At 49.9% G+C, this 26,511-nt stretch overlaps 7 protein-coding genes across 7 annotated transcripts; 3 read left to right on the top strand and 4 right to left on the bottom strand.

Annotated features, from left to right (window-relative positions):
- Nucleotides 1-57: 57 nt before the first annotated feature.
- On the bottom strand, nt 58-3,714 carry BDQ94DRAFT_182986 (ankyrin; the record flags this gene model as incomplete). The annotated part of the gene is made up of 7 exons (XM_026774289.1): nt 58-706; nt 778-1,051; nt 1,102-1,202; nt 1,308-1,356; nt 1,396-1,454; nt 1,504-3,516; nt 3,576-3,714. The coding sequence occupies 7 exons, from the start codon at nt 3,712-3,714 to the stop codon at nt 180-182; spliced, it is 3,162 nt and encodes a 1,053-aa protein (XP_026630736.1). The 3' UTR covers nt 58-179.
- A 1,079-nt stretch (nt 3,715-4,793) lies between these two features.
- On the top strand, nt 4,794-5,427 carry BDQ94DRAFT_166873 (uncharacterized protein; the record flags this gene model as incomplete). Its single annotated transcript, XM_026770659.1, has 2 exons — nt 4,794-4,967; nt 5,056-5,427. The coding sequence occupies 2 exons, from the start codon at nt 4,794-4,796 to the stop codon at nt 5,425-5,427; spliced, it is 546 nt and encodes a 181-aa protein (XP_026630735.1).
- A 291-nt stretch (nt 5,428-5,718) lies between these two features.
- On the bottom strand, nt 5,719-8,225 carry BDQ94DRAFT_182984 (uncharacterized protein; the record flags this gene model as incomplete). Its single annotated transcript, XM_026774288.1, has 2 exons — nt 7,719-8,225; nt 5,719-7,631 (listed from the first exon to the last, which is right to left on the bottom strand). Exons 1-2 carry the CDS (start codon nt 8,197-8,199, stop codon nt 5,719-5,721), a joined length of 2,394 nt encoding a protein of 797 aa, XP_026630734.1. The 5' UTR covers nt 8,200-8,225.
- A 710-nt stretch (nt 8,226-8,935) lies between these two features.
- On the bottom strand, nt 8,936-11,187 carry BDQ94DRAFT_157165 (GMC family oxidoreductase; the record flags this gene model as incomplete). Its single annotated transcript, XM_026768708.1, has 5 exons — nt 8,936-9,039; nt 9,107-9,169; nt 9,252-10,692; nt 10,726-10,761; nt 10,825-11,187. The coding sequence occupies 5 exons, from the start codon at nt 11,185-11,187 to the stop codon at nt 8,936-8,938; spliced, it is 2,007 nt and encodes a 668-aa protein (XP_026630733.1).
- Nucleotides 11,188-12,745: 1,558 nt separating this feature from the next.
- BDQ94DRAFT_136871 (putative alpha-1,3-mannosyltransferase) lies at nt 12,746-14,506 on the top strand. The gene has a single exon (XM_026764955.1). It carries the CDS (start codon nt 12,946-12,948, stop codon nt 14,479-14,481), a length of 1,536 nt encoding a protein of 511 aa, XP_026630732.1. The 5' UTR covers nt 12,746-12,945; the 3' UTR covers nt 14,482-14,506.
- Nucleotides 14,507-20,867: 6,361 nt separating this feature from the next.
- BDQ94DRAFT_166869 (uncharacterized protein) lies at nt 20,868-21,493 on the top strand (the record flags this gene model as incomplete). The annotated part of the gene is made up of 2 exons (XM_026770658.1): nt 20,868-20,893; nt 21,061-21,493. 2 exons carry the CDS (start codon nt 20,868-20,870, stop codon nt 21,491-21,493), a joined length of 459 nt encoding a protein of 152 aa, XP_026630731.1.
- A 1,152-nt stretch (nt 21,494-22,645) lies between these two features.
- Nucleotides 22,646-26,072, bottom strand: BDQ94DRAFT_182982 (beta-glucosidase; the record flags this gene model as incomplete). The annotated part of the gene is made up of 5 exons (XM_026774287.1): nt 22,646-25,090; nt 25,147-25,368; nt 25,421-25,577; nt 25,683-25,794; nt 25,942-26,072. The coding sequence occupies 5 exons, from the start codon at nt 26,070-26,072 to the stop codon at nt 22,809-22,811; spliced, it is 2,904 nt and encodes a 967-aa protein (XP_026630730.1). The 3' UTR covers nt 22,646-22,808.
- Between the last annotated feature and the right edge of the window lie 439 nt (nt 26,073-26,511).

The following is a 26,511-nucleotide window of genomic DNA, read 5'->3' as shown; positions in this document are numbered from 1 at the left end:
CATTTCCCACACTGCTTAGGACCCTATGGAAGGTTTCAAAATAGGCAAATAGAGTATGCAAAAGATACGATATGTAGATTCATTATCGAGGGATGAGGGCTTCCCTAACTCATTGATAATCTATGTCACCACTCCCTATGCGACCGGTCGGAGCAACCCGCTAGTTCTTCAATCGCCGATCATCGCCATCCCGGCCCTGCAGTGCTGTGGCAATAAGCCCGACCCGGTCGGCCATCAGAATATTGATGCCGGCATCGAACTGGAGCTATGAAGGTGGGGTTAGTATATTTCCGAGTGACTCCCCAGGCAACTTCACTCACCTGGGCATTTTCCGGGACATTATTGAGTGGTCCATACGAGCCACACAGGAGCCCCGACCGCTGGACGTATCCGATCAGACGAGGGCATATGATCAATGTCTCGGAGGCGAGAACAATCCCATCGAGACCCCACTGCCGGGCAAATCGCACTGCAGCTTGCAGGCTACCAGCTCGCTTCTCTCTGTCTAGGACTGGGGCCTTGCCGGCGTTGGTGATGTACATGACTGGATAGGTCTGCTGTTTGTGTGCCAAGAGAATGCAGATCTCGGGAGTGAACGAGGACAGAATGATGTTTCTGCTGTGACTCAAAGTGAATATTTTTTCCAGTATCTTGTCCACGAATGTGTTGATCTCGATCGCTACCGGGGCTACTCCTGCCTCGGTGGCTTCGTGGAGTCGGGGGTATTCCAGTAATTGTTAGCGATGTTTTCTGAGATGAGATACGGGGACGACTCACTGATCTCGACGTTGAAGCCGAGGTTTTCCGGTAGCTGGATTAGTAGCTCTTCGATGGTTGCAAATGAGTCCTGGATAACGTGGCCTCGCGTGTTGGGCTTGAAGCCTTTGTTCATGTAGTCAACCGTGTGTCTCATCCTCTCCTGCATTTGTTGCGCTCCGTGCTCATTGTCCCTGGCAAGAGACCGCGAGCGTCGATTTCGATGGTAGTGGCTGTTTCCCAAGATGGAGCTTGGATGCCCCATTGGGGATTGTATTTTGCTCGCGTGCAGAAACTGGAAAGTTAGATGGATTCCAAGTAGGTCGTAGAGGTAATGTCGCTAACCTGGTCTAGAGTCACGTCATGCACTGGGATGTCAGTCCCAGACTCGCTCAAGGAAAAGTCGTGGTATGCAACAGGTACAAGGTCTCTGGTCAATTGAGCATCTGCAATAGCTTAGTACATGGTAAAAACAAGATTTCAATAGCGAATGGCATACCGAACTAGAAGACGTTAGATCAGCAAGATAGAATAGGGGAGTTCAACATTACCTCGACAAAAGAAGCTCCCTGACTGGCAGCTGATAGGAATGACTGGGCACTATGAGCATATGGTCTAGTTAGATAAACTACCACTTACCTCCACTGTGTTCTCTCCCAACTGTAAGTAATCATGCCCGGCAACATTCTGCCCGAAACCTGCACATTTTCAGCGGCGAGCATAAATAACCTCAACCTGCATGCTTACCTCGATGCCCTACGAGACAGAAATCGTCATAACGGAGAAAGCATTCTCTCACAGAGGGGATGCTGGGATGCTGAAATGGCTTGATAATAAGAAATGTGAAGGTCACAGTAGCTATAACCTGGAACGACCCGCTCTCGAGAATGGGAACAGTTCTCTCGCGCACCAGACTTTCCCGGTTCTCGCCAAAGGTACTGAGGTTGTCCATCAGCAGCGCCGTACCGCCTCCAAGCAACTGTGCTTGACCTTTAGGACCATCGTTCAAATCGAGGAGCTCTAGGCACAGTTCTGCCTCGGTCGGAGTGGGAAGCTCAAAGATCAATGGTTGGTTGGCCGTGTCACTAAGCAAGGACAAATTGAGCTGACGAACAGAGTTATTCCAAGGGGAAGAAACTTTGAGCGCAAGGTTGTAGTCCGAGGCTTTACTTCTCAGTGATGGTGTTCGAAGCTCTATGTGTTTAAATTGTTTTCCATCCTGCAGGCTGCCAAGGTAGACCACCAGTTGCGACCGTTGGTGTAGAGCCTTAATCATGGCACCCTGCTGCGTCAACGGTGCGGCAGGTAGTCCATCGGTACCTGCCTCCCACTTGGATGGCCCGGCAATGGCTTTCGCTAAGGCAAGATGCCCCCGAAAAGCGGCATGCTCCTGTGCTGTCCAGCCGCGATGGTCCCTGTGGTCCCGGTCGGCTCCATGCTCGAGAAGCACATCGACGATACTCTGGTGACCTTCGACACAGGCGACAATCAGCGCAGTCCAACCGTACATCGGCTCCACCGAGTTCACATCAGAGATACATATGTTCCCCAACAGTAGTCGTACATGATCTGCCCTTCCAGTACGCGCGGCGACATGCAGCGGGCTGGCCCCTTCACAGGTCCTGGGTCTCTGACAGACGCGAGAGCAAGTCCATGAGATGATCGAAATCAGATCTTCATATCCGTAATGCAGCGCAGTAAAGAGCATTCGACTCAACAATGATGCTATTCCGTCATCACTATAGGGCGCATCTAATAATCTTTCCAAGTAGAATAGAACAGATAAAACAGCGTCGAGGTGGTTGCTAATAACCGCATACTCGAGAGGTGAACAGTCTCGTTTGTCAGTGTGCATAATCAAACACCATCTAGATGTAGTATTCCAGCTTTTAGCGACATTGAATATTGCCATGCACACCCCAAAAAGCCCGGCAGAAGCAGCATAGTGTAGAGGGAGGCGTCCGAGTTCATCTTCCGACAGCAGAACCTCCTCTGACCTGGGCCCTAACCTCCCAATCACCTGGCAGAGAAGGTCTTGGATCTTACACAAGAGTGTACAGGAATACGGTGCTGATAGTTGCACCTTCCGAAGACCCAGAACCATGAACAAGCGATTCAATAATACAGCCTGGATGGCAATGTCGTTCTGAGGCAGCACATCGAATAGTAATGTGCGGACAGTATTAGGGCGAAGTTCATATACAGCTAGCTCTAAAAGATGAAAGAGAAATAACTCCCTGGGTAAGTTACTCTGTTGTAAGGACTCTTCTACCATGGAAGCAACTGTCGAAGGATGATCCTGCCGTAGCGCCTCATATAATCGGGGTTGTGGGTAGGCCGGCCTGCTGGGATCCGACCGTCTCTCCTGTATACGGGCAACCGTTAGGTCCAATTTCCCCGCCATACGTACGCTCGCTGGTGTTTGTCTCATGAATCTGTCCAGATAGTTTGGTCGAGCGGAGTGGCATTCCTCCCCTTCTAGATGTTTGTCGATCTTTGCGTAGATGCGAGAAACGGCTTCAACGTCCAACCGTTGGTACCGCAGCAGTTGAAAAGCTTCCTGGGAAAGCTTGCTAAACAATTTGCAAAGAATCTCGACGTCAATTTGGGATAGTGTGCACATCGAAGTTGGATCGAAAACGCGACAGCTTATGTGGTGATAGTATTTTGTCTTTTCTACTTGCTGGCGAAGATAGTTATCTTGCTTCTCGCGAAACCGAAGATGAACTGCGATGCTTTGATCCAGGCATGATTCTACATCTAAAGAAAGTTAAGCGCATGTAATTATCAAATGTTTGTGTTTGTTACAAGTGACGAACCTGAAAAATCGGGACAAGTTTGCTCATTTGTAGCTCTCTCAACGGCAATCTTCAACAGGTTTTTGAGACGATTGTATGGAACATGATGCTCCACCCACTCTGGGGACTGATGAAGGTGAAGATCTCGGCCAAATCTCATGTTGTGATTCTAGGTGCAACGACAGCAAGAGGGAGGGAGGGGGTGTGTGAGATGCTATATATCGTATGGGAGTCTGTAAAGAGGGGTAGACCGAAGTACAGGCGGCTAGGGGTGGGAGACGACAAAAATTTGTAAGAAAGGGGAAGAAAGAAAATCAAAGCAAATGAACCAGCATGCTCTCTAAAGTCCAAAGTCTTGTGCTACATGGCTTCCCCTGGCATTTTGGACCAGCTTACTACTTGGTGTCTTCGCGAATGTTTACATATCCTTGCCCGTCGCTTCATGAAAGGTTAGAATCAGTAATTTCAGATATGTTGATGTTCTGATTTCGGAGGAAACCGAGTGAGAATACACCCTACGGAAGCATCCCCGTGATAGTGGGATTCTTGAACTGTTACAGAGCCAGGTACCGAGGAGAATATTCGATCGTCGCGCTATTTACGGGATTAACCGACCACCCGCAGTCGACCTGAAGGCTGGCAGATGGGAGATCTAGGCTGGGGTGGCCATGGTAGCCAAGGCTCGTACAAGGAATAAGTACGAGAATGGCGCAAGTATCCGCTTCTTACTGAAGCTTAATCCGAAATAAACCTAGATGTGGGTATGTCTTCCCCAAACCAATATAGTGATGAATGCTTGTAACCTGGAAATGCTACCACTTGGCTTCTCAGAGTGTGATATGAAAGGACGGAGGACGATAAGTGGGCTCAGGACGGCTACAGCAGTCTGTCACCACAGCCTCTCCGTCGAGCAGAATCCACCAGGAAAATGCACACTCTTGGTGCTCGTGATACAAATGCCTTAGCAACCCAAACTCAGCTAGTGTGAGTGGTACGTCCACTTTACTTAATGTTACCCAACTGCAGTTGACGGTTGGATTGTCAAGCCGTTGTGAGACCGGCCAAGTTTGGGTTCGAGCCCAATTGCTAAACCGGGATTAATGAACTCCGTTACTAGTCAACATCAGATAAACAGTACTTTTGTTCTGTTCTCTATCACTGTTAGAGTCATCGTACCCAATCTGATGACCCCTCTCAGAATTTCTTGCTTGCTGTTTGTCCCTCGATCGGCTGCCAACCATGGATCCACTATCGATCAGTTCCAGCGTTATTGCGATCGCAACATTAGCCGCTCAAGTCTGTTCTAAGTTGTCGGAACTACGAACTTTATACAAGCGCCTGCCTGGTCGGCTGCACGCCGTCAACATTGAGGTTGCTGACCTGGGAGTGCTCCTCCTGGAATTTGCCTTTGTGGTGAAAAAGCGACAGACCTTCCTAGAGAAGAGAATATCCTCCGATCCACATCTCTTGAAGCACGAATGCCAAGCTGAATGAGCTGAAGGCGATTGTATATAAGCTCACTGCTGCCTGTCGTGCGGGGCGAGCGCCAATATCCATTCACATCCGCGCGGGAACTGACCGTTTCCGGGCGAAGTATGACAACAAATATACTGATGGGGATTTCGCTGATTGCCTGCGCCAACGGCCTGATTTCACGGAAAAGCTGGCTATTGCGGTTGATGAGCTGCTAAGCGTTATCAATCAGCAACCTGTTGCTGATCAGTCCTCAGACAGTCTTATGGAAGCTGGCTTCTTCTACTGTTTTCCTTCCCGAGTTAACTCACGACTGGAGGATATGCTCCAAGAGCGCAGCAGTGCCGCCAGCTCGGATGGTAGCTTTGCAGATGTATCGGAGTACCTGTCTATATGCTGAGGTAGCCGGATGAAAACATGAAGGGCTCTCCCTCGAGGCTATTCTACTTTGATTTTCGGATTGTCGGTTACGTTATTTTTATGCGAGCCGGGGGTTATGTATACTAGTCAAAGCTTCAGTCATGTATGGCTCACCAACAAAGGACATAAAATATAGGGTTCTACTAGGTAATGATTGAGCAAGTAGGTGCCTGTACGCTACTGTCGAAACAGGTTTAGTGACAGAATCCTTACTTTTGAATGATTTAGTCTAACAAGCTTCATCTATAGAAACCCTCAAGGGCTGCCATGATCACACCAAATAAACAGTCTGCGGCTCACAATTATCGAAGATTGGGGTAAGTCCGGAATCCCAGAAATGCGTAAAGAAGCCAATCCGCTTAAACTGCAATCTCGTCTGATTCGGACACTTCAGCAGCACCAACCCGGCAGATCGAACCCCAACTTCGTACTTACCAGGCTCCGACCACACCCGCTGATCACCCCTGGATACAATCATCAAGTAGACTTCTTCTTCGTTAGGATAGCATCCAGCATGATCCAGAAATATAGTCTCACTCCCGCGTTCTCCAGCATCGTCAGTCACATGGACATATCGTAACTGAAATTCCTTATTCTCAGCCTCGGGATCTCGGTTTGCCAGTGCAGGGAAGTTCCGCAGCATGATGTCTGGTATCGGCTGGAACCTGGCTTCCATCCGGGCTACTCTAATCTTCGCCCTGAGCTTCACATATCCCCGATCTCCTTGGTCGACTGCCAGTTGTCCATAGCTGTCTCCCATGTACTGCGGGATCACATCGTGACCGAGAACCTCGATCTCCGATTTCGGATTATGGAGATGACGTACAAGGAATTCAACCGCCCCATCGTTGGCACACCATGACCAAGTCGGCGCCCGATAATGTTCTGTCGGGATCATGGGCTGTCGTTCTCGTTCTCCAAAGTATCGCTCCATGCCAGGTCTCATCGCGTTGCGGGTGCCCCAAAGAAGTCCCGTGGCTAAATCATGAACCCATATTCCAACGAGGTATTCGTCATTCAGGGCTAAGGCGTGTGTGCGTGCGATGCCGGCAACAGCAGGTAACTTGTCGCTTGGGACCGTCAGATCACGACAGGTATAGTCTTCCACGATTTTATACCAAGCGCGATATAGTTTTGTGTTATCGGGAGCTTGTTCCCCGGTTGCAGACGACGTTCCTCCGATCTCCAGTTTGTCCAGTGACTTGTGACGTCGGGGCCGTTTGATTAGCTCGACATCGCGCCCGTAATCTTTTGGTGACGGGCAGGTCAATAAGCCTAGGCCGAGCATATCGGTTACCCCAAGGTAGAGCTTTCGTGGGGATAGGAGTCGTTCCTGTAGGGTCCAACCGCGGGTGTTCCATACTGATGAGTCTAGCTCATCCTCAGCGGCTAGGTATGGATTCCAGAAAAGGTGATCCAGTTCGCCTGTGTAAGGCGAGGGCTCGATGAAGTATGAGCCGTGGACTTCAGGGCGATTTTCGATGGAGTATGTGATGGGGACCAGAGACTCAGAGCTGCATACCGGTCGATCAAAGATTTTCTGAAGGGGCGTATCTGTGGCAGTCAAGTAAATTGTCAGGTATGATGACATGTAGATGCTGTGCATTTTGGTCGACTCTGAGGCCCAATCGCGTCGGGACTGCTCCTGTTGGATCTCAAGAAGAGGCTTGTCTGTGGTTCTCGTTTCTTTCTGGACAATGCAGAGACTGTCGATCCACAGATACGGAATTCCCAACGCGCAGCATACGTCGACGACATCTCTGAAACCCGGTGGTAGGGTCGTCGTGGGGTCATCTGCCGAGAATGGTGATAGTGGGATATCCCGGTAATGCGCTTGAAGGTTGCTGGGGGTTGTGGTGAGGAACTCGTCGGAGCCCCAGCGGTAGCTGAGTGTGGCGTATTTCGGGCATTTGGAGGCGTCTTGACAGTTTGATTCATGACCGTTGATTTCTTTTGTCTCTACCAAGCGCAGCTTCTTGCCTTCCTGGCTGTCAGTAATCTCAATAAGCCGTAGAGGCAACCTGTCGGATATTGAATCCCCAGGGCGGACAATGCTGGAGACGTGATTATGGTTCTTGTCGCAATCGATCAAATGGTCTAGGATAGTCTTTGTGTTTTCAGTGGAGAGCCTATCTTGATCGGGATGCGGATATGCGATGCCTAAATAGCGTGCAAGGTGATCATCTATCTGTAGTCAACACAAACGATCATCTCAGTTGGAGACCAAAATCAATGTCAACCCATACTAAGCAGAAAAATAAGGTAACCAACCAGAGTGCGCACGTAATTTGAAGTAAACCAGACCATCGGGCCCAGTAAAATCGCCCTCATACCGATCCTGTCCTGGCCTAAGAACATCCCATCCCATCATGATTGCTGCGAATTTACTTCTCTCGTCGTCCGAGGCTCTGAATTCCGCCATCAGCGAAACCTTGACCACCTTGACTGTCCATTGTCCATGGTCATGGTTCCCCAAGACCCAACTGCGAAGACGACATTCGCTAATGCCCTTTAGCAGCGAATTTCGGAGCGCTGGGCAGAACAAGCATCCTGCCTCGCCTGACGCCCTAAGAGCCGGTAATTCGGGGAGGTCATCACGACAGTCAAATTCGATAGGGATGGAATGTTGCCCAGCTGGGAATTGCAGGTGGGGTTTTCCGGTTTCTGTTCCCAGCTCTGTGAAGCCGTATCGCGCTAGGGACTCGGCGCTAAAGTATAGGACTTTGCATCTGTCGCAAAGGGTGGATGGCATTTTCCATGGGAGGAAAAATGAGTCCTGATTTGGTTTAAGAGAATTGATGTGAAAACCATCATGAACGACGTTCGCTCTCTGCATCAGATGAGGGGAAGGTGGGGCAATTCGATATTTAGCCTCCGAGAGACGATTTCGACAATGATCTGCTTTTCAGGCCAGACACGTGGCGGGAGTGTGGCAGCAGATAGAGTGATGCCGATTATTGCTTACGTAGAATTTGGCAAACAGGTTTGTTGATCTTTTCAGAAATAGTAGATGCCGGCTGCAGAGTATTAGTATAGGCTTTGATCGATTTGTATGCCCGGTCGCCGGCAAGTACTTGGATGTCACTGGCGTGTGCCGATTAGATAGCGTGGCTGATACTAAATTACCCCTGGCGGGAATATGCTCGATGCCAATATAATCAACAACGGAACCTCTACACTAGGATTAGACTTTTAATCAATTCATATGTTATTTACAATTTCAGATCTCAGTAGCCTTCGCTCTGACCTGCTTCTTGCTCCCTTCGTTGGGATTAATGGCCCGTTCTAGAGTGCCATTGGGAGTCTTTCAGAAACGGAGCATTGTCGCTCAAGCCAGTTGCAGTCACTTTTCCTGTAGTGTGATCTAGTATATTACCACTACCTGAGAGTGTGTTATAGACATCTGTTGCAATTTCAGTAGGTCGGTGCCTTTTCATGTTCGAATGAGTACTCTTCATCATTCCGTTGAGAAACGTAGGGCCCTCTCTCTAGAGTTCCACTCGCAGCTCATCCTCATCCCCATCCCCATCCTCATCCTTGTCACTTCCATGATCACTGAGGATGTTATCGGCTATCTTCTCCGCAAACATATCTACAGTTTGAATAGGTTAGACCGATCATTCCAAAACTGACTGTGGGAATAGTAGGGTATGACTTACAGGCAGTGCCTAACGGAAATCCCGCAGGCAAGAAAGGCCAGGCAGATGGGTCAGCAATTCTCACTGTTTCTCTCAATCAGTCTTGTCCTACAGACCGGAGGGGCAGCTAAAAGCCAAGTCCGGAGTCGAAGTAGGTAGGACTCACGTCTATCAACCCCGATTACCTTGCCCTTACTATCCACCACGGCCATAGGATCGTCTCGCTTTCCCATTCGGCACGATGCAGATTGGTGATTCAACGTTCGATAGTTGTTTTTCACATACTTAATGAGGTCGTCCTTGTTAGAACTTTCTAGATCGATAGGTTTACCCGAGGCATCTAAGATGGGCTTCATGCTGTTCGTTCCATAGAGGCGCAGAAGGTACTGCAGACCGGCGACGGCAGCATCCATGTCTGTCGGAGATTTCAGCCATTGCGGATCCAGCACAGGCTTATCATCCATGGACTTAGATCTGAGTTTAATAGTTCCCTTGGATATGGGCTTCATAGGGATGCAGACGAGGTCTGCATAGTTGTGATTGCCGTCGCCATTGACGCCGAGTGGAGAAGATACGATACCGATATCTGGCCAGTCAGAGGGGAATTGGGAGAGATCTGGAATCGTAGTATTAGGCACAACGGAACCACGAGAGACACAAGGCCACAAATTACCTGATTTAGTCTGGGCAGACAGGTTCTGGCGAATATCTTCCGGGTAATCGACAAAGGCGGCGAAATTCGGGCCCGGATCGGCCAGCATGCCATCTGCGTGAGCTTTGAACCTTTCGCACTCTTGCCACTTCCTGGTAGTATTGAGGAGCACCGATGTTGTCTCCACTTGTACTGCGTGCTTGACGCCGAAGAGAATATGATCGTTGTAGTTCTGGCCGACTCCCGGTCTATTAGCTCTGACTGAAATGTTCATCTCCCGCAGGTGATCCTGAGGACCGATACCAGACACCATGAGAAATTGAGGAGTAAGTATGGGTCCTCCAGCTAGAATTACTTCTTTCGCTGCGGATATCGGAAATCTAATGCCCCCCCGTTTCACTAAGACTCCGATGGTTACGGGGTCGCTGTCAGGGGGAGTGTTTGATAAAGTTCTCTCGGCCAGCGTCTCCACATACACGTCAATCTTCGACGTGCCATCTTTCTGTGTTGGTTCCAGGAAAGCTGTATACGTTGTGGCGCGATTGCCCGTTTGCGAATCGATCATATTTAAGATCCAACTGGCACCTTTGATATCGCCCTCGACAAAGACTCGATTGATACCAGCTTTTAATTCGTTGAGACCAAGTTTAACCCAGCTACCAAATGCCTGGGCATATTTGGGGAAGGTGAGTTCTAGTGGCCCAGGCGTAGAACCAACGATTTGACTTGACTCATAGTCCGGAGTGGCATTCGAAGGTCTTGCGGCATTGTTCGGGGGTGTGAATTTGAATGACTTTCTATAGTATTGCTGGACGTTCTCCCAAATCCAGGAATTATCGCCTGTTTCGTTAGCCCATCTTTCGAGAGCTCCCTTAGTAGTGCGAAAGTAATCGACAAAGGTGAAGCCCTGGCTCCCTCCGATCTGCAATTCTATCAGACATAACCACCACAGAGGCTACCGGAAAGTGTAGAGGAATCAGCAACCCACCATTCTCCCCATCATATGCTGCTGCTCTCCCCCTCCCTGCAATAAAGCCAGGATTAGCGCCCGTAAGTATCTACCCCGGAATAGACTTAGGCAACATACCACCTGCTGCACAGTAGGCCATACATTCACGAAATCCGTCCAATTCGACGGCAACACCCTGCTAAACCACTGCTCATTGTACCCTGGCACTGTAGTCAAATTACCAGTAGGGTATGTGCCGTTTTCGATAACGGCGACTGATTTTCCTGCCTTTGCTAGCCGACTGGCTACTAGGAGCCCGGTTGTGCCACCCCCCACTACGACGTAGTCATACGCACCACCGAATTTGGGGGGGTCGCCGGGTTTGGTGCCAGTTGCTAAAGTATCCTGGAGACGAGGAAAGGAGTTCTCCTCGAAGGGATAGGCGGAGACTGTGGTAACAAAGAACAGAAGGATGAGGAAAGATGTTATGGTTGAGAGCATTGTCGATACCTTCGGGGGGTGGAGGGAGTTGGCTACGATGTGAGATCTACGGCAAGTCCACAAGTTTAGATCAACTGGTCTTATTTAAGGGTTAATATAGACAATTGGAATAGGCACTGTGACTTCACCAGTGACGACATCTAGAGCATCATAGACTGCTATGTTGTGGTATGAAAGTCACGTAAAATTTCTATCGTGTAGCCGAATGGAAAGTCTCTTTTCCATTGAGGTGGAATATATACCCGCGGAGCCAGCCAATCGTGAAGTCATGGCCTGTCACTAGACGATATGACATGAACTGATCCATGGAACACCGCTCAGATAGAAAGAAATTGAGTGAAGCTGGGTGACAATTATGTGGACTCAATGGTACTGGAACCAGAGTGAACATTTCTCTGGCACTGCAACCTCAACCAGCCCAATGTAATCCGCCCTATGGCGCCTGAATTTCTAGAAACCTAACAGAAGTTAAGTGGCAGGCGCTCTCGTTGTGCAAGTATTGAATCTATATACTTCTACAGTGTAATTCTGTTATTGTAGGAAAGTATACAGTGATAAATATCACATTAATTTCTATTTCACTGGCTGCCACAAGCTTAATTAACTGCTATGAAGTTACCCCTGCACGCATAAAGGGTGGTGCATTGCACCTATTACTAATCATGGACATCCAAGACACTTATGCTGTGGTGTTTCAGGTTGCTGAGTGACTGCGCCATTCTCGTGTGCACTGTCCAACTGTACCCGAGCATGATAATCCCAGCGTATCTGCCAAGCCACTGTGGCAGAGATTATTGACCCTCGTAATAGTGGGATGGTGTGATAAGCCGGTGCCATAAATAGCATAATGCCCAGAAATTTTCGTGTAGTCTGGGGCTTACTGACTATCTACTGTTGTTCTTCACAGTTGCCTACTGGTGCGGGGGTGCTTTGACAAACCTTGTTGTCCCGACCGGGTTTGCAGAGTTTGCTTTCACTCTGACGAAAGCCTAGACACAGAATATGTCTCTAAGGCCCCCTTATCTGCACTCATTTCCTTCGGAAATGGTCGGAAATCGCTATACTAATGGACCGCTTAGTCGAATAGAATTCTGGAACGCTGGATCTGTCTGAGTAGCCATCAGCAGAAATCTCCTCCAGCATACGAGAAGGTGGTAAGGGGAGCCAAACACGTGAGTAATCGAAACCCAAAAAGAGCCCTGCGAGTCGACGAATGAAGATTAAACCATTGGTTAAGCTCCACTAAACCGGTGGGCCCAGAGAGGCTTAGCCAGGAAAAAGCATCTTTAGCTTCTTGATAGGGTCTTTCTGCCTGGCCGGACTTCCGATCCATACCTGGCCGACCCGAAAATCAACGAAACTCAGGGGACCTATCTAGGGGTTCAGCCCTACTAGGCCCATTGTCCATCCACTTGACTGACAAGTCAGTAGCAAGCTTTGTGTTTCTGGCAGTGATATTTATTGTGTACCCCTTATTCTCCGGCCCCCATTCAGCTGCGCCCGGCTTGATCCTGAACTGGGATCCACGTATGCACCGAGGCCAAAAGTTCCTTCTAGTCGCTAACGTGTTAATCTAAATACCACTTAAAAACATGTCATCGCCCCCGGTCATGACGCGAGGCCCATCAGGTTCCGGCCTTGCATGTTTGCCCGCTGCCAACGTCATCCGTGCAGGCAGAAGCAATCCTCTGCACGGGAGTTGCTCGCCCTATTCTCACGGACTACCTATGCTTGCTCAACCAAGTTCTTCGTTGCACAATGATTTGGGATGAGTCCAGGAAGCTCTTCTCGCACAATATGAGCCAGTTTGCGGCTATCCGGAGCCACCGTGGCTTCCGGATCATCTTCGCTGCCGTCGCAGTCATATTTGCGCTCTCCATATTCATGCTGCTTCCACCCGCATCGTCAACGAGTCAAGTCTTCGGATTCGGGCAGGGACAGAAGCCCACATCTCTTTCATCTTCAGCTGGGACCATCACAATAGATACCACCCTCATCACCGATATATCGCAATACTTTGCGGACCACCCCATCCAGAAACCCTTCAAAGAGAAGTTCGGCGAGTTAGGCCGCCGCAACCGAGTTCTTCGCGACTGGCTCATTCAAGCCGAAGCCGCACAGGACTCTACCACCAAGTCCATCTTACACAACGCCATCGAAGAAGTCGCCATCGCACAATACCCTTTCCTGCAACCTCCTAAGCAGACTCAGTCGCACCATTCTAGATCCTCCCATCACCCAGTACAAGACCTTTGCGCTTCTTTTGAGCCCAACTCAGCTGGCATCGTCATCCCCACCAGCGACTACACCCTCCGTTATGCCGCTCACCTCATTGCCTCTCTCCGCTCCGTCCTCAACTCTACTCTGCCAATTCAAGTCGTCTACGCAGGCGATGACGACCTCTCCCCGACCAACCGGAACCACCTTTCAACACTGGCAGCCTCTGGCCCCGCCATCACCTTCCTCAACATCCTCACCGTCTTCGACGACACAACCCTCAAACTCCAAACGGGCGGCTGGGCCATAAAACCTTTCGCGGCGCTAGCTTCCCCTTTCGAGAAAGTTATCCTTGCAGATGCCGACGCCGTCTTCCTGCAACCCCCAGAAGTACTCCTCCAGCAAGATGGCTTCGTCAACAAAGGCGCGCTTCTCTTCCATGACCGCCTCCTCTGGAAACACGCCTTCGAGGGCCGTCATGAGTGGTGGCGGGATCAGATCCGTCGACCCAGTAAGGAAATGGATGCCTCTCTTGTCTGGACGGAAGATTACGCTGAAGAAGCGGACTCGGGTCTCGTGGCACTCGACAAAAGTAGGCCTGATACGTTCATGGGCCTGTTGCATATCTGCTGGCAGAATACGTACGACGTGCGCGAGGAAACTACGTACAAGATCACGTATGGAGATAAGGAGAGCTGGTGGTTCGGGTTGGAGTTGTCGGGCGCTGAGTATGAGTTCTCGAAGCATTACGGAGGAATTGTGGGGTGGGAGAACGTCGATGATAAGGAAAGAGCCGGTGTATGTAGTTTCGTGATTGCGCATGTGGATGCCAAGGGGCGATTGTTGTGGTATAATGGGAGTCTGTTGAAGAATAAGGGACAGGCTGGGATGGAGGATATCTATGAGGTCCCGAATAAGTGGATGATTGATGCGGAGTGGGTGAAAGGGTCGAGGAAACAGGATCACAGTTGTATGGTCGGTGGTGAGGTCAGGGACCTCACGAAGGAGGAGTTGGATGTCTTACAGAGGTCGATTGCTGCTGCAAGGCAGGTGGATACGCTGGTGCGTACCGATTGAGCATTCATATAGATTCAAATTCACGTTGCTATAATATTTAGGCGTTTTCTGTTCGGCTATATACCCGCTGGTTTTGTGTGAAGAAGCGTGCCTTTTTTAAGCGTCGTCATGACGATCTAGCAGTTGAGGTCTTTCTTAGATTGCATTATTGGCTGTAGAAGTGCCAACTCGGTCCCGTAATCACAATACAGCAGAGCCAGTTAATCCATGTGCGTGAAGCTTAGCATCCCTATGCTAATACAATGATTATAATGGAGAGATTAACTGCTCCATGTTCCATTACTCATGACCGTCATACAAAAGCGCAAAATGACTTGTGCCTCGTGAATAACCAGCGTCACCACGGCGCAATTCCATGATAGCTATATTGAATCGGTTCATACCACATCACCGTCCCGGCTGATTTCGCCAACAATTCAATGCCTTGACTGCTTTATATAAAGCTCATCGTCCTCCCTTTTCCTCTCTTCTCTCTTCTTCCCACTTACACTTATGATCATAGAACCTTCGCCAGATGCCAAAGTTCATCCTCGGAACGATATTTTCTTCCATCGACCAGCATATATCATATATATTATCTACAAAATTTAGTACAACACTTGTTCTCTGAGAGCGCCTGCTTAACTTGATCAACAATGAAAATCAGTTGCAACATCGACGGCAATGTCAACCCAGCCTCGTGATACCAAGCATGTCTTGACACATCGCTCAACCCGCTGTCGCTCTGATTTCTCCTCTCATATCAGTGGTGTCTAGTACTTCGAAATCTTGGAAATACAAAACAATATTCAGAGGAACTATTCACATCAGCCTCTAGATACCCTTCATATATACCTCATATCTGACAGATTCGGGTCACGAAGCAACAAACTGCACTGTCATTTGTATGCATCATGCTTCCCAGGAATTGAGGACGCAGAGGGAAAGAAGATACAACTCTTCTGGATAACTATCCTGTGGCCTCATCTATATACCTACAGTGTCTGATTACTTCTGAACAGATACTTACCGAGTTTTCCCAGTCGGTCCAACGCATCAGGGCACAACTAGAGAGACCCCGGTTCACAACAGACACAAAACTCCTTTCATTCCTTCGATTAATCGTCTTTATATACACTCGCGGACACGTCGCTGGCGCAAGGGATATACTGTGCTCCAAAAGCAAGTAGAACGCGTGCAAAATTCTCCCAAGCGTTGAGAAAAGTTGGCAATTCGGTGCAGCTGCTGATCCAGGAAGAAGGCACCGGAAAGTTCAAGAAAAATGGCTATGTTCATGTCGTCAAATGCGAGATCTCATCTGCTATTACCGGACTTATCATTCTCCCTACAACAGCCGACCGTTATATAATCATCTGTCTCGACGAAATGGGATCTGCTGTTGGTCTGTTGCCAATTCTTTATAAGAGGTGGAGCTCGCAGACAACGCTTCCTCCACTATGCATGTATTGGGCGACTGGTTTTGACTTCACGTCTGCTCCGCTACAACAGACACTAGCCAAGGCTGGTACTCGACGGCAATACGTCCTAACGGGGTAGCAAATAATCTCTCTCAGCGACCGTATTTATACACATACCTACCAAGCAGCAGCAGATCACCAAGTTTGACAAACAATTTCTTCGGTCGCTAAGATCATCGGGTTATTGCTCTGCTGAGTCAAGAGACCATGAGCAATGCATGCCCCAGCATGTGTTTGTTTTGGGCAGCTACTACCGCCCTAAGAAAACAGAGGAAGGGTCCTATGCATTATTGCCGAGGTTGAGCTCCACGACTCGGTGATTCTAACATTTTCAAGATGCCACTCTCCCACTCTGGGAAACGCCGTTGTATATGCAGCTTCTGCTGTTCAGATTCTGGACTATTTCACGGCTGCAACATATACCATCTACTAATGTGTCCACTGCATTGATATTCCTATATCAGTCTTCCTGTTCAATAAGAAGAAAGACGTCTTGAACACGAACCCTTATCGCTCTCATTTCTTTGGAACTTCATGATACGTGAAATCCAAGCTCTCACACTCTATGACCTAAGATGAACGGCGTCGCCTTTCAGTACGCCAGGCAGGTTACACCTGGCAGCTACAGCTTAAAGCAACCCCCTTTACACTCTTTGATCATCTGCAGAACAGCAAAGTAATCCTAAATGCGGATATGAAGTCTGCCACCTTCCGAATTTGGTAGCTGGGGTAGGTCTTCCCCCCATTCTGGTATGGTCCCTAGCTAAGCTGCAATAGGGACATGGCAAGGCTTCTGAGAAAAAATATGCTGAGGGTACGTAACTATTCATTGTGTTAGCTATGGATTCTAACAAGTGTTCTTCCATTCAGGTCCTGAACCGGTTGTATTCGGTTTCAAACTCTCCGCTGATCATCGGCCGTGAAGCTCGACTGCGCATGCCCAGAGACGAATGAACTTATGCACGTCATGGCTCCGGGTGTTGCCTCACTCTTCACGGATATTAGCTTCGACTTAGGTCCGCTAGACCGCTAACTAAAAAAAAGTCGACATCAATCCACCAGCAAGATCTATGCCAATGGGTGACAACAGCGACGGAAGTTGCTGGAGGAGAGTGAGAAGGTAGGCGCGAAAGAGGGAAAAAAATTACTTCCTATATCGACTCGGCGCCTTAAGCGACTTGAAGAAAAAGCAGAACGTACTGTCACGCCTGCAGAAACCACTGTGTCGAGAAAGCAGTACCACCAACTTCTCAGTGTTGCCGGAATAGACTGGAAGACTGTCTAATGGCTCAATAATGATACCCTCTTTGCAAATAGCAGCGAGATTTGAAGAAACATGGTTAATCGGCCTTTGTCCCTAATCAATAACTAAGTGCCCGGATAGCCTTTAGGCTACAGAACATACAAACTTGGGTTTACTGGCAACGAGACCGGGCGATTCACTTGGTGAAAATGTTCACGATAGACCACAGGTCCGGACCCAGCTTTTTACTAATGGGAGTCATGTACATGGTCCTAACTACATTCGGCGAGTGTTCCCATGACGGTCTGTTCTTCGATCTTCCACTCTTCTTGACAAACTATCCTGCACAAGTATCAGACAACTCCCTCCTATATCCTCCTTGCTCATGGCTACCGATCCAGCTTGAGTGATAGAAAGGCAACATCAATGTCTCCAATAATCGGAGCTTTAGATCCCGTTTATACCGAAATTTGATGTGCAGGTTCATCGACGCGTACAAAAGAGTACAGTCACATTGGTGGGTTGACCCGAGCAGCGCGCCGTCTCCTAGCCATGCAGCAGATGCAGGCCACTTCTGATGGACAGCTAGCCTGCATCAGCAAAACAGGCTTTAAGCTTCTTTGGAATACGCGCTAAAGCCTACATAATTAGCTCTGAAACAGAGATTGAACTGGTGGCGCGCTTTTGCAGAGATAAAAGACAGGCAGGCAAAGGAGATAAAACTTTGATGCTTCTCACTGTCCATGAGCCACTACACGACTTGCCATGGGAAACTAGACAACCTCGTCAGTTCTGATGGTTTGACTGTCTGCCGGTTATTTGGAGGTCACAGGTAAAATGGTCCTTGAGTCATTATGATTTACATACATTTACTGACTGTTGGAACCAAGCCATGGGATAACTCTCCGATAGTCAACAAACGGATACAATGCATAGTCAAGCATCATTATCAGCCCCGTGCTTATACGATATATCAAAGACCAATGAAGAATTTAACCATGGGCTTAATTTATTTCTTGATCATCGGCTTCCACTTGAGTTGGCGCACAAAATACTTCACCCTCTCGATTTGTGCAGGCTAGGAAAGCTGCTTTTGGTATACAGCAAATCCAAATGTCAAGTTGAATCCCTTGACTACTCCTTGCTAAGCGACACACACTTTATATGGTGCACCATATGCATGTCTCTTCCTACTAACAGACTGAGCTCGAGACTGACATGTGTCCTAAACAAGCAACGCAGTCATCCACCACCATGCCACCGGATCTTTACGAATATACAGCACAGGATGCGAGTCTGAAATTGAGATAAGAAAACAACTCAATCAATCGGACGGTGGATCGACGACGAGCGCCTTACAATCTTATACTGGATATCGACACCTCGACATCAAGTGTGCGGCCAGGTCCCCAAAGCGTCCAACCTGGGAAATTAACCAAATCACAGGGTTAAGAGCTCGGTGGTAAGCTTGAGTACGAAATTATCACCCCGAAAAGCGAGGAGCAAGTGGGGTCGGGGACTTCAGAAAGCGAAAAGGACATACCAGTACTCGAGGGTTACGACTTGCGGTACACACATAACGCGAACAAAGAAACAATGGAGAAGGAGGGGCTAGTAAGGTTCCTGCACCAACGGCATGATGTGCGTGCAATAAGAGACTCGGAGACCATCACTACAAGAAAGAGGTGTAAGTGTCTTAATCATGACTTCGTGACATTCCGCTAACGATTTTCTGTTACAGACATCCCATCACCTTCGTGAAGCCCGATAAACTCGAAGCCTCAACAAGTCCCATCGCGACTGTTACCTCATCCTCGTCCGCATAATAGGATGGTCCTATACAATATCCATTTCGCAGGATGTGCCCTTGACAGGGAAATTTTCGTCAAGAGGCAAAAAGGACTCCGGCGGTTCGCTTGCACATTGTCTGTGCCAGCCGTCTAGGGGCAATCTTCGATGGTCTTCCTTAAACCTGTCTTACGAGCAGGTATCTGTCGGTGAAGATACCAAAAGCTGATGAAAACAATCGGAAAATTAAACAAGATATCGAATGCCTCATTATTACGGGACTAATATATAGTATACTATTTCTTTCTCTCCTATACATTACAATCGATCCTCATCTCGTTATCAGATGTGTGATCGTGCATGACAAGCAGCCGTAGAAGACCCTGCGGACGATGACTTTCGACATGTTGTCGATGAGATGAAGCTCACGACTATCCTCAACTTACCTGTCTGGTTCTATCTATCACGGCTGGGTTGAACTTGCGGCAACGACATCCTTGACACGATCGCCACGTCAGTTGGTCAAGAGAATGGCATGACTTCTTATGTCTTTCTCTACCAGAGAGTTGTATAGAAACCGCAGCCAAATCTTTATGACGAGCAGTCAGGCAATTTCTATCGTCTCAACACTTTTGACATAATTATTCAATGTCAGGTCCACGTGAACCGTGGAATTTCTGATAAAAGACTTCGAAGCAGTTCAACTGCTTCGAAGTCATCATCCTCGTCCCTCGTCTATATTACCACTCTTCTCCTCTCTCGACTTGCTCAAACTATATATCATCTTCATCCATATTTTTGTCTTCAGACATATACCGTCTTCCTCCATGACATGTGCACGACACATTCAACAAAGCCAGGTTTCACCAACGAGTTATCAGAGAAGTGCTGCTCGTACTTGGCAGGAACACATTAACGAGGGAATATACTGCAGGATATTCTAACTTAAGTTAAAAGCTATGGACTATCAAGATAACTGAATTCCTTGACTGGACAAAATCCATGTTCGGGGACAATTAGTAAAGGCATTGAAACATATTATTATATGGTACTCAGCGATGTGGACAGTTCCGGAGCAACGAGATACCGTCTTACAGAAGTTCAGATGGACTGACGAGATTAAGAGTAATCTCATGGAATGCACGTTGCCGGAAGAAGTAACAAGCCCTTTTGCTGGAAAGTCTGATGCTGAGAAGAATAGTGCTGCTGTGGAATTTCTCCAGGACCTTATTATAGATTCTCACACTATTATATCGATTTTACGAGGCAGCGTTGCTCCGGAATCAGTGTGGGACAAAGCTTGGACTATGCAGATAAATCAGACCCTAGATCTGAGGATAGCACACGCTATCTGGCTAACACGTCCAACATGGCTTCACAGCTGTGCTACATCGAAAGGCCAGGTGCCTTCCTCAATTGAAGAGACGATATCATCTTACCTACGGTTGTCTTTATCTGTCCCATAAACCTGTGAGCTACCGCGAGCTAAGATGGCTTTAACCAGCTCCCATAGATCCCCTTGTCAAGGGTCCAGTGGGCGAGTACCTCTTCTTGGATCCGATGGCTCTTGGAGGCTTTCCATATACATGCAACATGTCATGTATAGCCACCAGTCAACAGAACTATCAGCCTGAAGCCCTAAACTTCTGCGCCAGTCATCCTTCGATGGCACCAAGAAAGACATTGAACGATAGAAGTTCAGCCATGATTGTTCCCGGCAATGACAGCGCATTCCCGGATGTTACCATGCCGGTCATGACTTGCTGGATGACCAACACAAGTACGGGAGAGGGGTGGACGCATGCTTATTCCAATTACAGCTGGGATGGCTGGAACTCCTTCAGGTGCCTACCAACGAAGAGAAATCATTGATCAATGAGTGACAGACCTGCCGCAACATGGAGCATGCATTGGAAACGTATAGGTTAGTAGTCAAGAGTAACCTATAAGGGTAGAGTATAGCTAACAGAGCAGCAGGATATTTTGCCGGATACATGACGCTATGCGAAGCTTAACATGATCAAGGAGAAAGCCGGGCTGAGGCCCCTCACTGCCTAAGAGGAATGAGATCACAAAGCATCGACTCGATAGGGAGCTCGAGGAGCTGGCAGAGGGTCTCACTGATGAGGAGATAGATAACCTCGAAAAAGAATTGCAGGCGATGACAGGCCCCACCAGTCCCAGCTCTCCTAGTGACTCCAGTAAGGATCAGACCAACCCCAGCGTCTTTTGGATGGATGATGTACTGACCCCGAAGGAGAAGGTCGAGCTTGGGCGGAAGTCCGCAATATATTACCCGTCCGATACCTACTGGAAGATTGTGTGCATCAATATGGCGCTCCATCTTGCCAAGCGGAAGGAGGAAAGTTCCCGAGATTACTCTGATGTCGACAATGCTGTCTTCGAAAATGAACTTGATCAGTGCCTTGAGGACTTTGAGATTCCTACTACGGTGGCTCCGACTACTGAGACGCTCCTAGAAGTCACCCCTGAAAATGTGACCCAGAATGCAGGCACAGAATGAATGGATGGATAGTCCAATATAACGGTGTCCTCGTTCGATGTTTTCTGGGGATTCTGCAGTCGAAGAATCAGGGTGCCTTACATCATTTGCTCTACAATTGCCGGTCGAGCATAGCGTTCAATGGCTCAATCAACTGCTATATATCGACAAAGCAAGCGATCACTATCGTGGATGAGTTCGTCCTTAGAAAGCCCCTGCATATACATCAGGATTGCTCCCCCGATTTTCGGGGCTTGCTGGTTCGTGGCCTTTTTAGAGATAAAGGCTGGCAATTACACAGGAATCGGCCTGATAGATACTGCAAGATAACAGCGACTGGGCCATTTGGATAATGGTTCGGAAAGCGTCCAACCGGGAATCACGGGGGGCATACGCGATCAATTGAAGCCGTGCTTTATATTCAAAGGCGATCCAGTCCGCTCACTGATTTTGAAGGGTATCTCGTTTTCTTCCGAGTCTCCAGATGACTCACTTCATTGCTGATAGAGGACTGACTCTCTTTGGATTGATTTGCCCCGGGGTACGAAGTATATATTAACTAAAAGATGAAGATGCATACTTTATGCAAAGTTAAGAGGTACAAAACCCAGATACTCTTATCATGGAAACAAGGGCGCGATTGCCGATGTCGAAACGACATCTCTGGACAATCTGCCTTGGTCGCTGAAAGTTGACTCAGGCTCAAAGGAATCCGAGATACCGTATGGATGTGCTGACTGGGGAATGGCGTCGTCCGCCTTACGGTCCCTTGGGGATTATAAGGCTGAAGTTATGGGGCTGTCGAGCTGGCACCGACCTAGGGCACTACTATATTGAAGGGCCTAGTTTTGGAGGCCCATGACGCACTGGCGAAGTGTGAAAGAAAAGTGTCCATCACATCAACGGTGATAAACTTGTCCGTCGACGAAGCAGACATAAGATGGTCATTTGGAAATGTTTCGACCTTGTGAGGGACGGGACACGACAAGGCAGACAGACTGCCAACAGGAAGTTGGAGAAGGGACCCGGTGAGGTTGGCCGTTCTTCATAGTACCGGCGGTAGGTTGTTCTATGGGTGGCGTCCGACGCCGTTGATCAGAGTCTCTGAGCAGAATCTCTCCAGAGAAAGGATCAAAATATACGACTCAGGGAGGATTAGATCAACTGGAATCTTCCTGTATTGGTCTGGGTGTTAAATACATAACTATATCAGCACCGATCCACAATCACAAGTGTCTCAGACATAACTAGATTAGCAACTATCTACAATCATAAAATACAAATCATATGCCTCATGCTAGTTACATATTGCTTCATAAAACATCAATCTCCCCCCTTACTTCCTGAGAAGAGTAGCAGTCGTATTCGCGTGAAAGTCACGACTACTGAACCCAGCCTTGAAAGTAAACTCTCCGGCCGGGATGCGCCAGTCCTGCGCCGTCACATCCCAGTAACTCACATCTCTCCGCATCAGCTCGAACGTCACCTTCTTAGTCTCGCCCGCCTCGAGCCAGATCTTGTCGAATCCTCGCAGCTGGCTAGGCGGGGTACCCGCGGGCGCAGTATCAGGGAATCCGACATACAGCTGCGGGATGGCGTAGCCGTCCACACTGCCGGTGTTGCTCACCTGCGCGGTGAGTGTGTACACGGTATCCCAGAGAGCGGGGTTACCACCAGGCTGGACAGCACGCTGCTCCGGCAGGGCAGTCAGGTTCGAGGCCACGGGCTTCGCAGCGACCAGCTTGGTCAGGTTGTAAGTAGTGTAACTGAGACCGAAGCCGAACTCGTAGCGGACGGGGATGTTGTGGGCGTCAAAGTAGCGGTAGCCGACTTCGAGCTCCTCATCGAACCAGCTCTGCCAGTCGTAGGTGCCGTTGGTAGCCACGGCAGTGGTAAGTGGGGCGTTGTAGTCCGATTCGTTGTAGGCGATCACGTAGGGCAGCTTGGCGGAGGGGTTGGCGTCGCCGTAGAGGAGGTCGGCGATGGCGTTACCAGCTTCCTCGCCGGGGTAGTGGGCAGCCAGGATGGCGGTGACGTTGGGGTGGTCCGCGAAGGGGAGGACGTTGACGCCGGCGGAGTGGGTGACCACGACGGTGTTGTTGCAGTACTTGGCGACGGCTTCGACGACGGCATTGCCGTTCCAGTCGAGAGTGAGGTAGGTGCGGTCGACATTCTCCTCGGACCAGGACTTGAGGAAGACGAGACAGACGTCAGGCTGTTCGGGGTTCCAGAGTTCGGGCATGGATTTCTCCGTGATGAGGGTGTTGTTGAGCCAGGTCTGCACCCTGCCGCCGTACTGGCGGGCTCGGGTCGTGATGGCGTCCTGTGGGGTCGAGAGGTAACTGAAGCGGCAGGTGCCGGAGCCGCCGGCGTTGGCGAGGACACCGTATTCGAAGTCGGTCTGGGTGGAGGGGCCCTGGGTGTCGGAGCCGGCGTCGTTGCCGACGATGACGATGTTACGGGGCTTGCGCAGGGGAAGGGCGTTGCGCTCATTCTTCAGCAGGACGGTGGAGGCGGCGCCGTGCTCGCGGATCATGGCGCTGTTGTTGCCGCGGACGTCACGGTTACTGGGGCCCGTGAACTTCCAGTCGTAGAGCCAGGTGTCGGGGGGAGAGTCGACGTTCAGGGGACCGACGGAGGCGTCGACGCTGGGGTAGTTCTTGTCCTGGCCGAGCCAGAAGTAAGGGGTCATGATGCGCACGATCATGTCGTCGATGCGGTCGGTGGTGATGGTGCCGTTGTTGATGGCTTCGGTGAGGTTCTTGCCGAAGTAGGATCCCTCGGTCCAGAGCTCGCCGTAGACAGTGAAGCCACCGGGCATGGTCATGTCCATGCCGCTCTCCGCGGAGGCGACACCGCTGTGAGTGGCACCCCAATCGGACATGACGTAGCCTTGGAAGCCCAACTCGGTCTTGAGGAGGTGGTTAAGGAGGTAGGAGTTCTGGCACGAGTGGGAGCCGTTGACACGGTTGTAGGAGCACATGAAGCTGGCGACGCGAGCGCGGGCGGCGTTGGCGAAGGGCCACATGTAGATCTCGTGAAGGGTGCGGTCATCGAGGTTGGAGGAGACAGAGTCCTGGATGTAGGTTGTGGCGTTGGCATCCGGAGCGTAGGTAGGGTTACGCTGCGTCTCTTGCTCGTTGGCAATAAAGTGCTTTGCATTGGCTTGCACACCGGCGTCCTGGATACCGAGAATGGTCTCCTCCATGCAAACACCGGTCAGGTAAGGATCGGCTGCGAAGCCTTCCCAGGTACGTCCGTCATAGGGACTACGGCCGAGAGGACCACCGATGGGACCGAGGACGACGTGGGTGCCCTTGCCCTTGTGCTCTGTAGCCATGGCATAGCCTCGGTCGTAGAGGAGCTTGCGATCCCAACTGGCAGCGGCCGACACACCACTGACGAAGACGCTCGAGTAGTCACCCTGCTGGATGCACTGGGGACCGTTCTGCAGACAGAGACCAGTGAAGTTGAGGCGGGGGATGGGCAGAATGTTGCCCACACAAGGGCCCGGCTGACCTGTGGCCATCCAGGCCTTCTCCTCGACTGTGAGCTGCGATACCCAGTTCTTGGCCTGGGCCATGGCCTTTTCCCAGCCGCCCTTGCCCTTGGTTTCAGCTGCGACAAAGTAAGCATGATGGGTATGGTTGTCCACGCAGGCATGGTGTACTTACGAGAAGGGAATACCGGCGGGGAGCCGCCATAGGGGGTGAGTATAGAGGTGTTAAGGGGTTGGACGTAGCTGAATGGCTCGCCTGGATGGTTGATAGGTTCCTGGCAAGTACTGGCGCCCACGGAGGGGGCCAGCAGCAGGCTGGACAGCAGCAAGGCGTGGTCGGCCGGGACCTTCATGGTGTTGTATGAGCCGGACTCGTGAAGTTGCTGGTTGAGTGCTCCTATCCCTCATCGTCTACCCCCGACACTTGCACCCTTATATACATCACATACCCTGGCCGGTTACGGCGCATTCCCGGGTTGAGTGGAGAATGCGGAGGCCCGCAATGCCGGGTTGAATGAGGGCTAAAAAGCCGGGGTCGGCCTCGTGCCGAGCTGGGACTCCACAGCCGAGAAGCGATGCCAATCGCAAGGTTTTCACGGGCCGTTTCTGCCCAGTCGGAGGAAGATGACTTCGTTTGCCTTACTCCATCGGTCACCTTAGGCCTTTGCCGAAGTTTTGCCGGTGGAGGGAAAGGGAAAATAACGCTCAGACAGTAATGGTGCCATTCCTGGTGATGAGGATCCTCTCATTTTCTACCCTGTGGGAGCTAGCAGCCCCAGTTGTCGGAGGAACCCCGTGGGTAATGACGTAGAGGTAATGGATTCTGTCGGCCGGAATGAAGGTGGCCGACGAGTCGGGTCGCCTGGCATGACTCTCAAAGTCTCAATACATCTCTCGAGGTGACCGGGTTGAGTTGAATGCCAATGCGGTCCGACCCCGCTAGGGCTTGGCAGGAACCCCCACGATGTGCCCGGCAAATACCCGTCTCTCGTTCCGAAGAATCCGGGAGGGAGGGCAGAATGTTCCTAAGAGAATGGAAGCTACGTGAGAATGGCAAAGGAGGATGACCCGTGTGTGGTATATTTGTCCAAAGAGCCGCATTGTTAACTAAGTGATGCTGTCAACCCCGGATTAATATGCCCAGATCACGTGGGAGATGCATGATGCACGAGAATATTAATAATAATATGGGGGAAAAGTTGGGGTGAAGAAGATGAGGGGAACGAAAACCCTTCCCCAAGTCCCAACAGACTATGCGTCATCCCACAGGCCCTACCTCACTACTGAGTATTAGTGAATCACCACTAACTAGAGACTAAACTACTAGAAATACAAGGAAAAGAGTCGGAATGCAGTCCGGAGTTGGCCATGATGCCCGATCGGGAAGGCAGGAAAAGGAAAAGGCCCGAGGTTTCCCCGGCGGCCCCTCGGCCCTCCCTTCACTGAATATAAGCACGGAATATAAGCAATTGTAAGCAGTCTTGTGGTGGGACATGCCGGTGGTCGGGAATGCTGGGACAACATACCAAGTAGGTATGCC

The sequence above is a fragment of the Aspergillus welwitschiae genome (assembly GCF_003344945.1).
Source record: "Aspergillus welwitschiae strain CBS 139.54b unplaced genomic scaffold BDQ94scaffold_4, whole genome shotgun sequence".
Classification (NCBI taxonomy): Eukaryota; Fungi; Ascomycota; class Eurotiomycetes; order Eurotiales; family Aspergillaceae; genus Aspergillus; species Aspergillus welwitschiae.
Note: the sequence above shows the minus strand (reverse complement) of the source record. Positions and strands in the feature narration are given on the sequence as shown.

Coding starts and splice junctions, on each gene's coding strand:
- BDQ94DRAFT_136871 (XM_026764955.1), top strand. CDS start 12,946: ATGATTTGGGATGAGTCCAGGAAGCTCTTCTCGCACAATATGAGCCAG.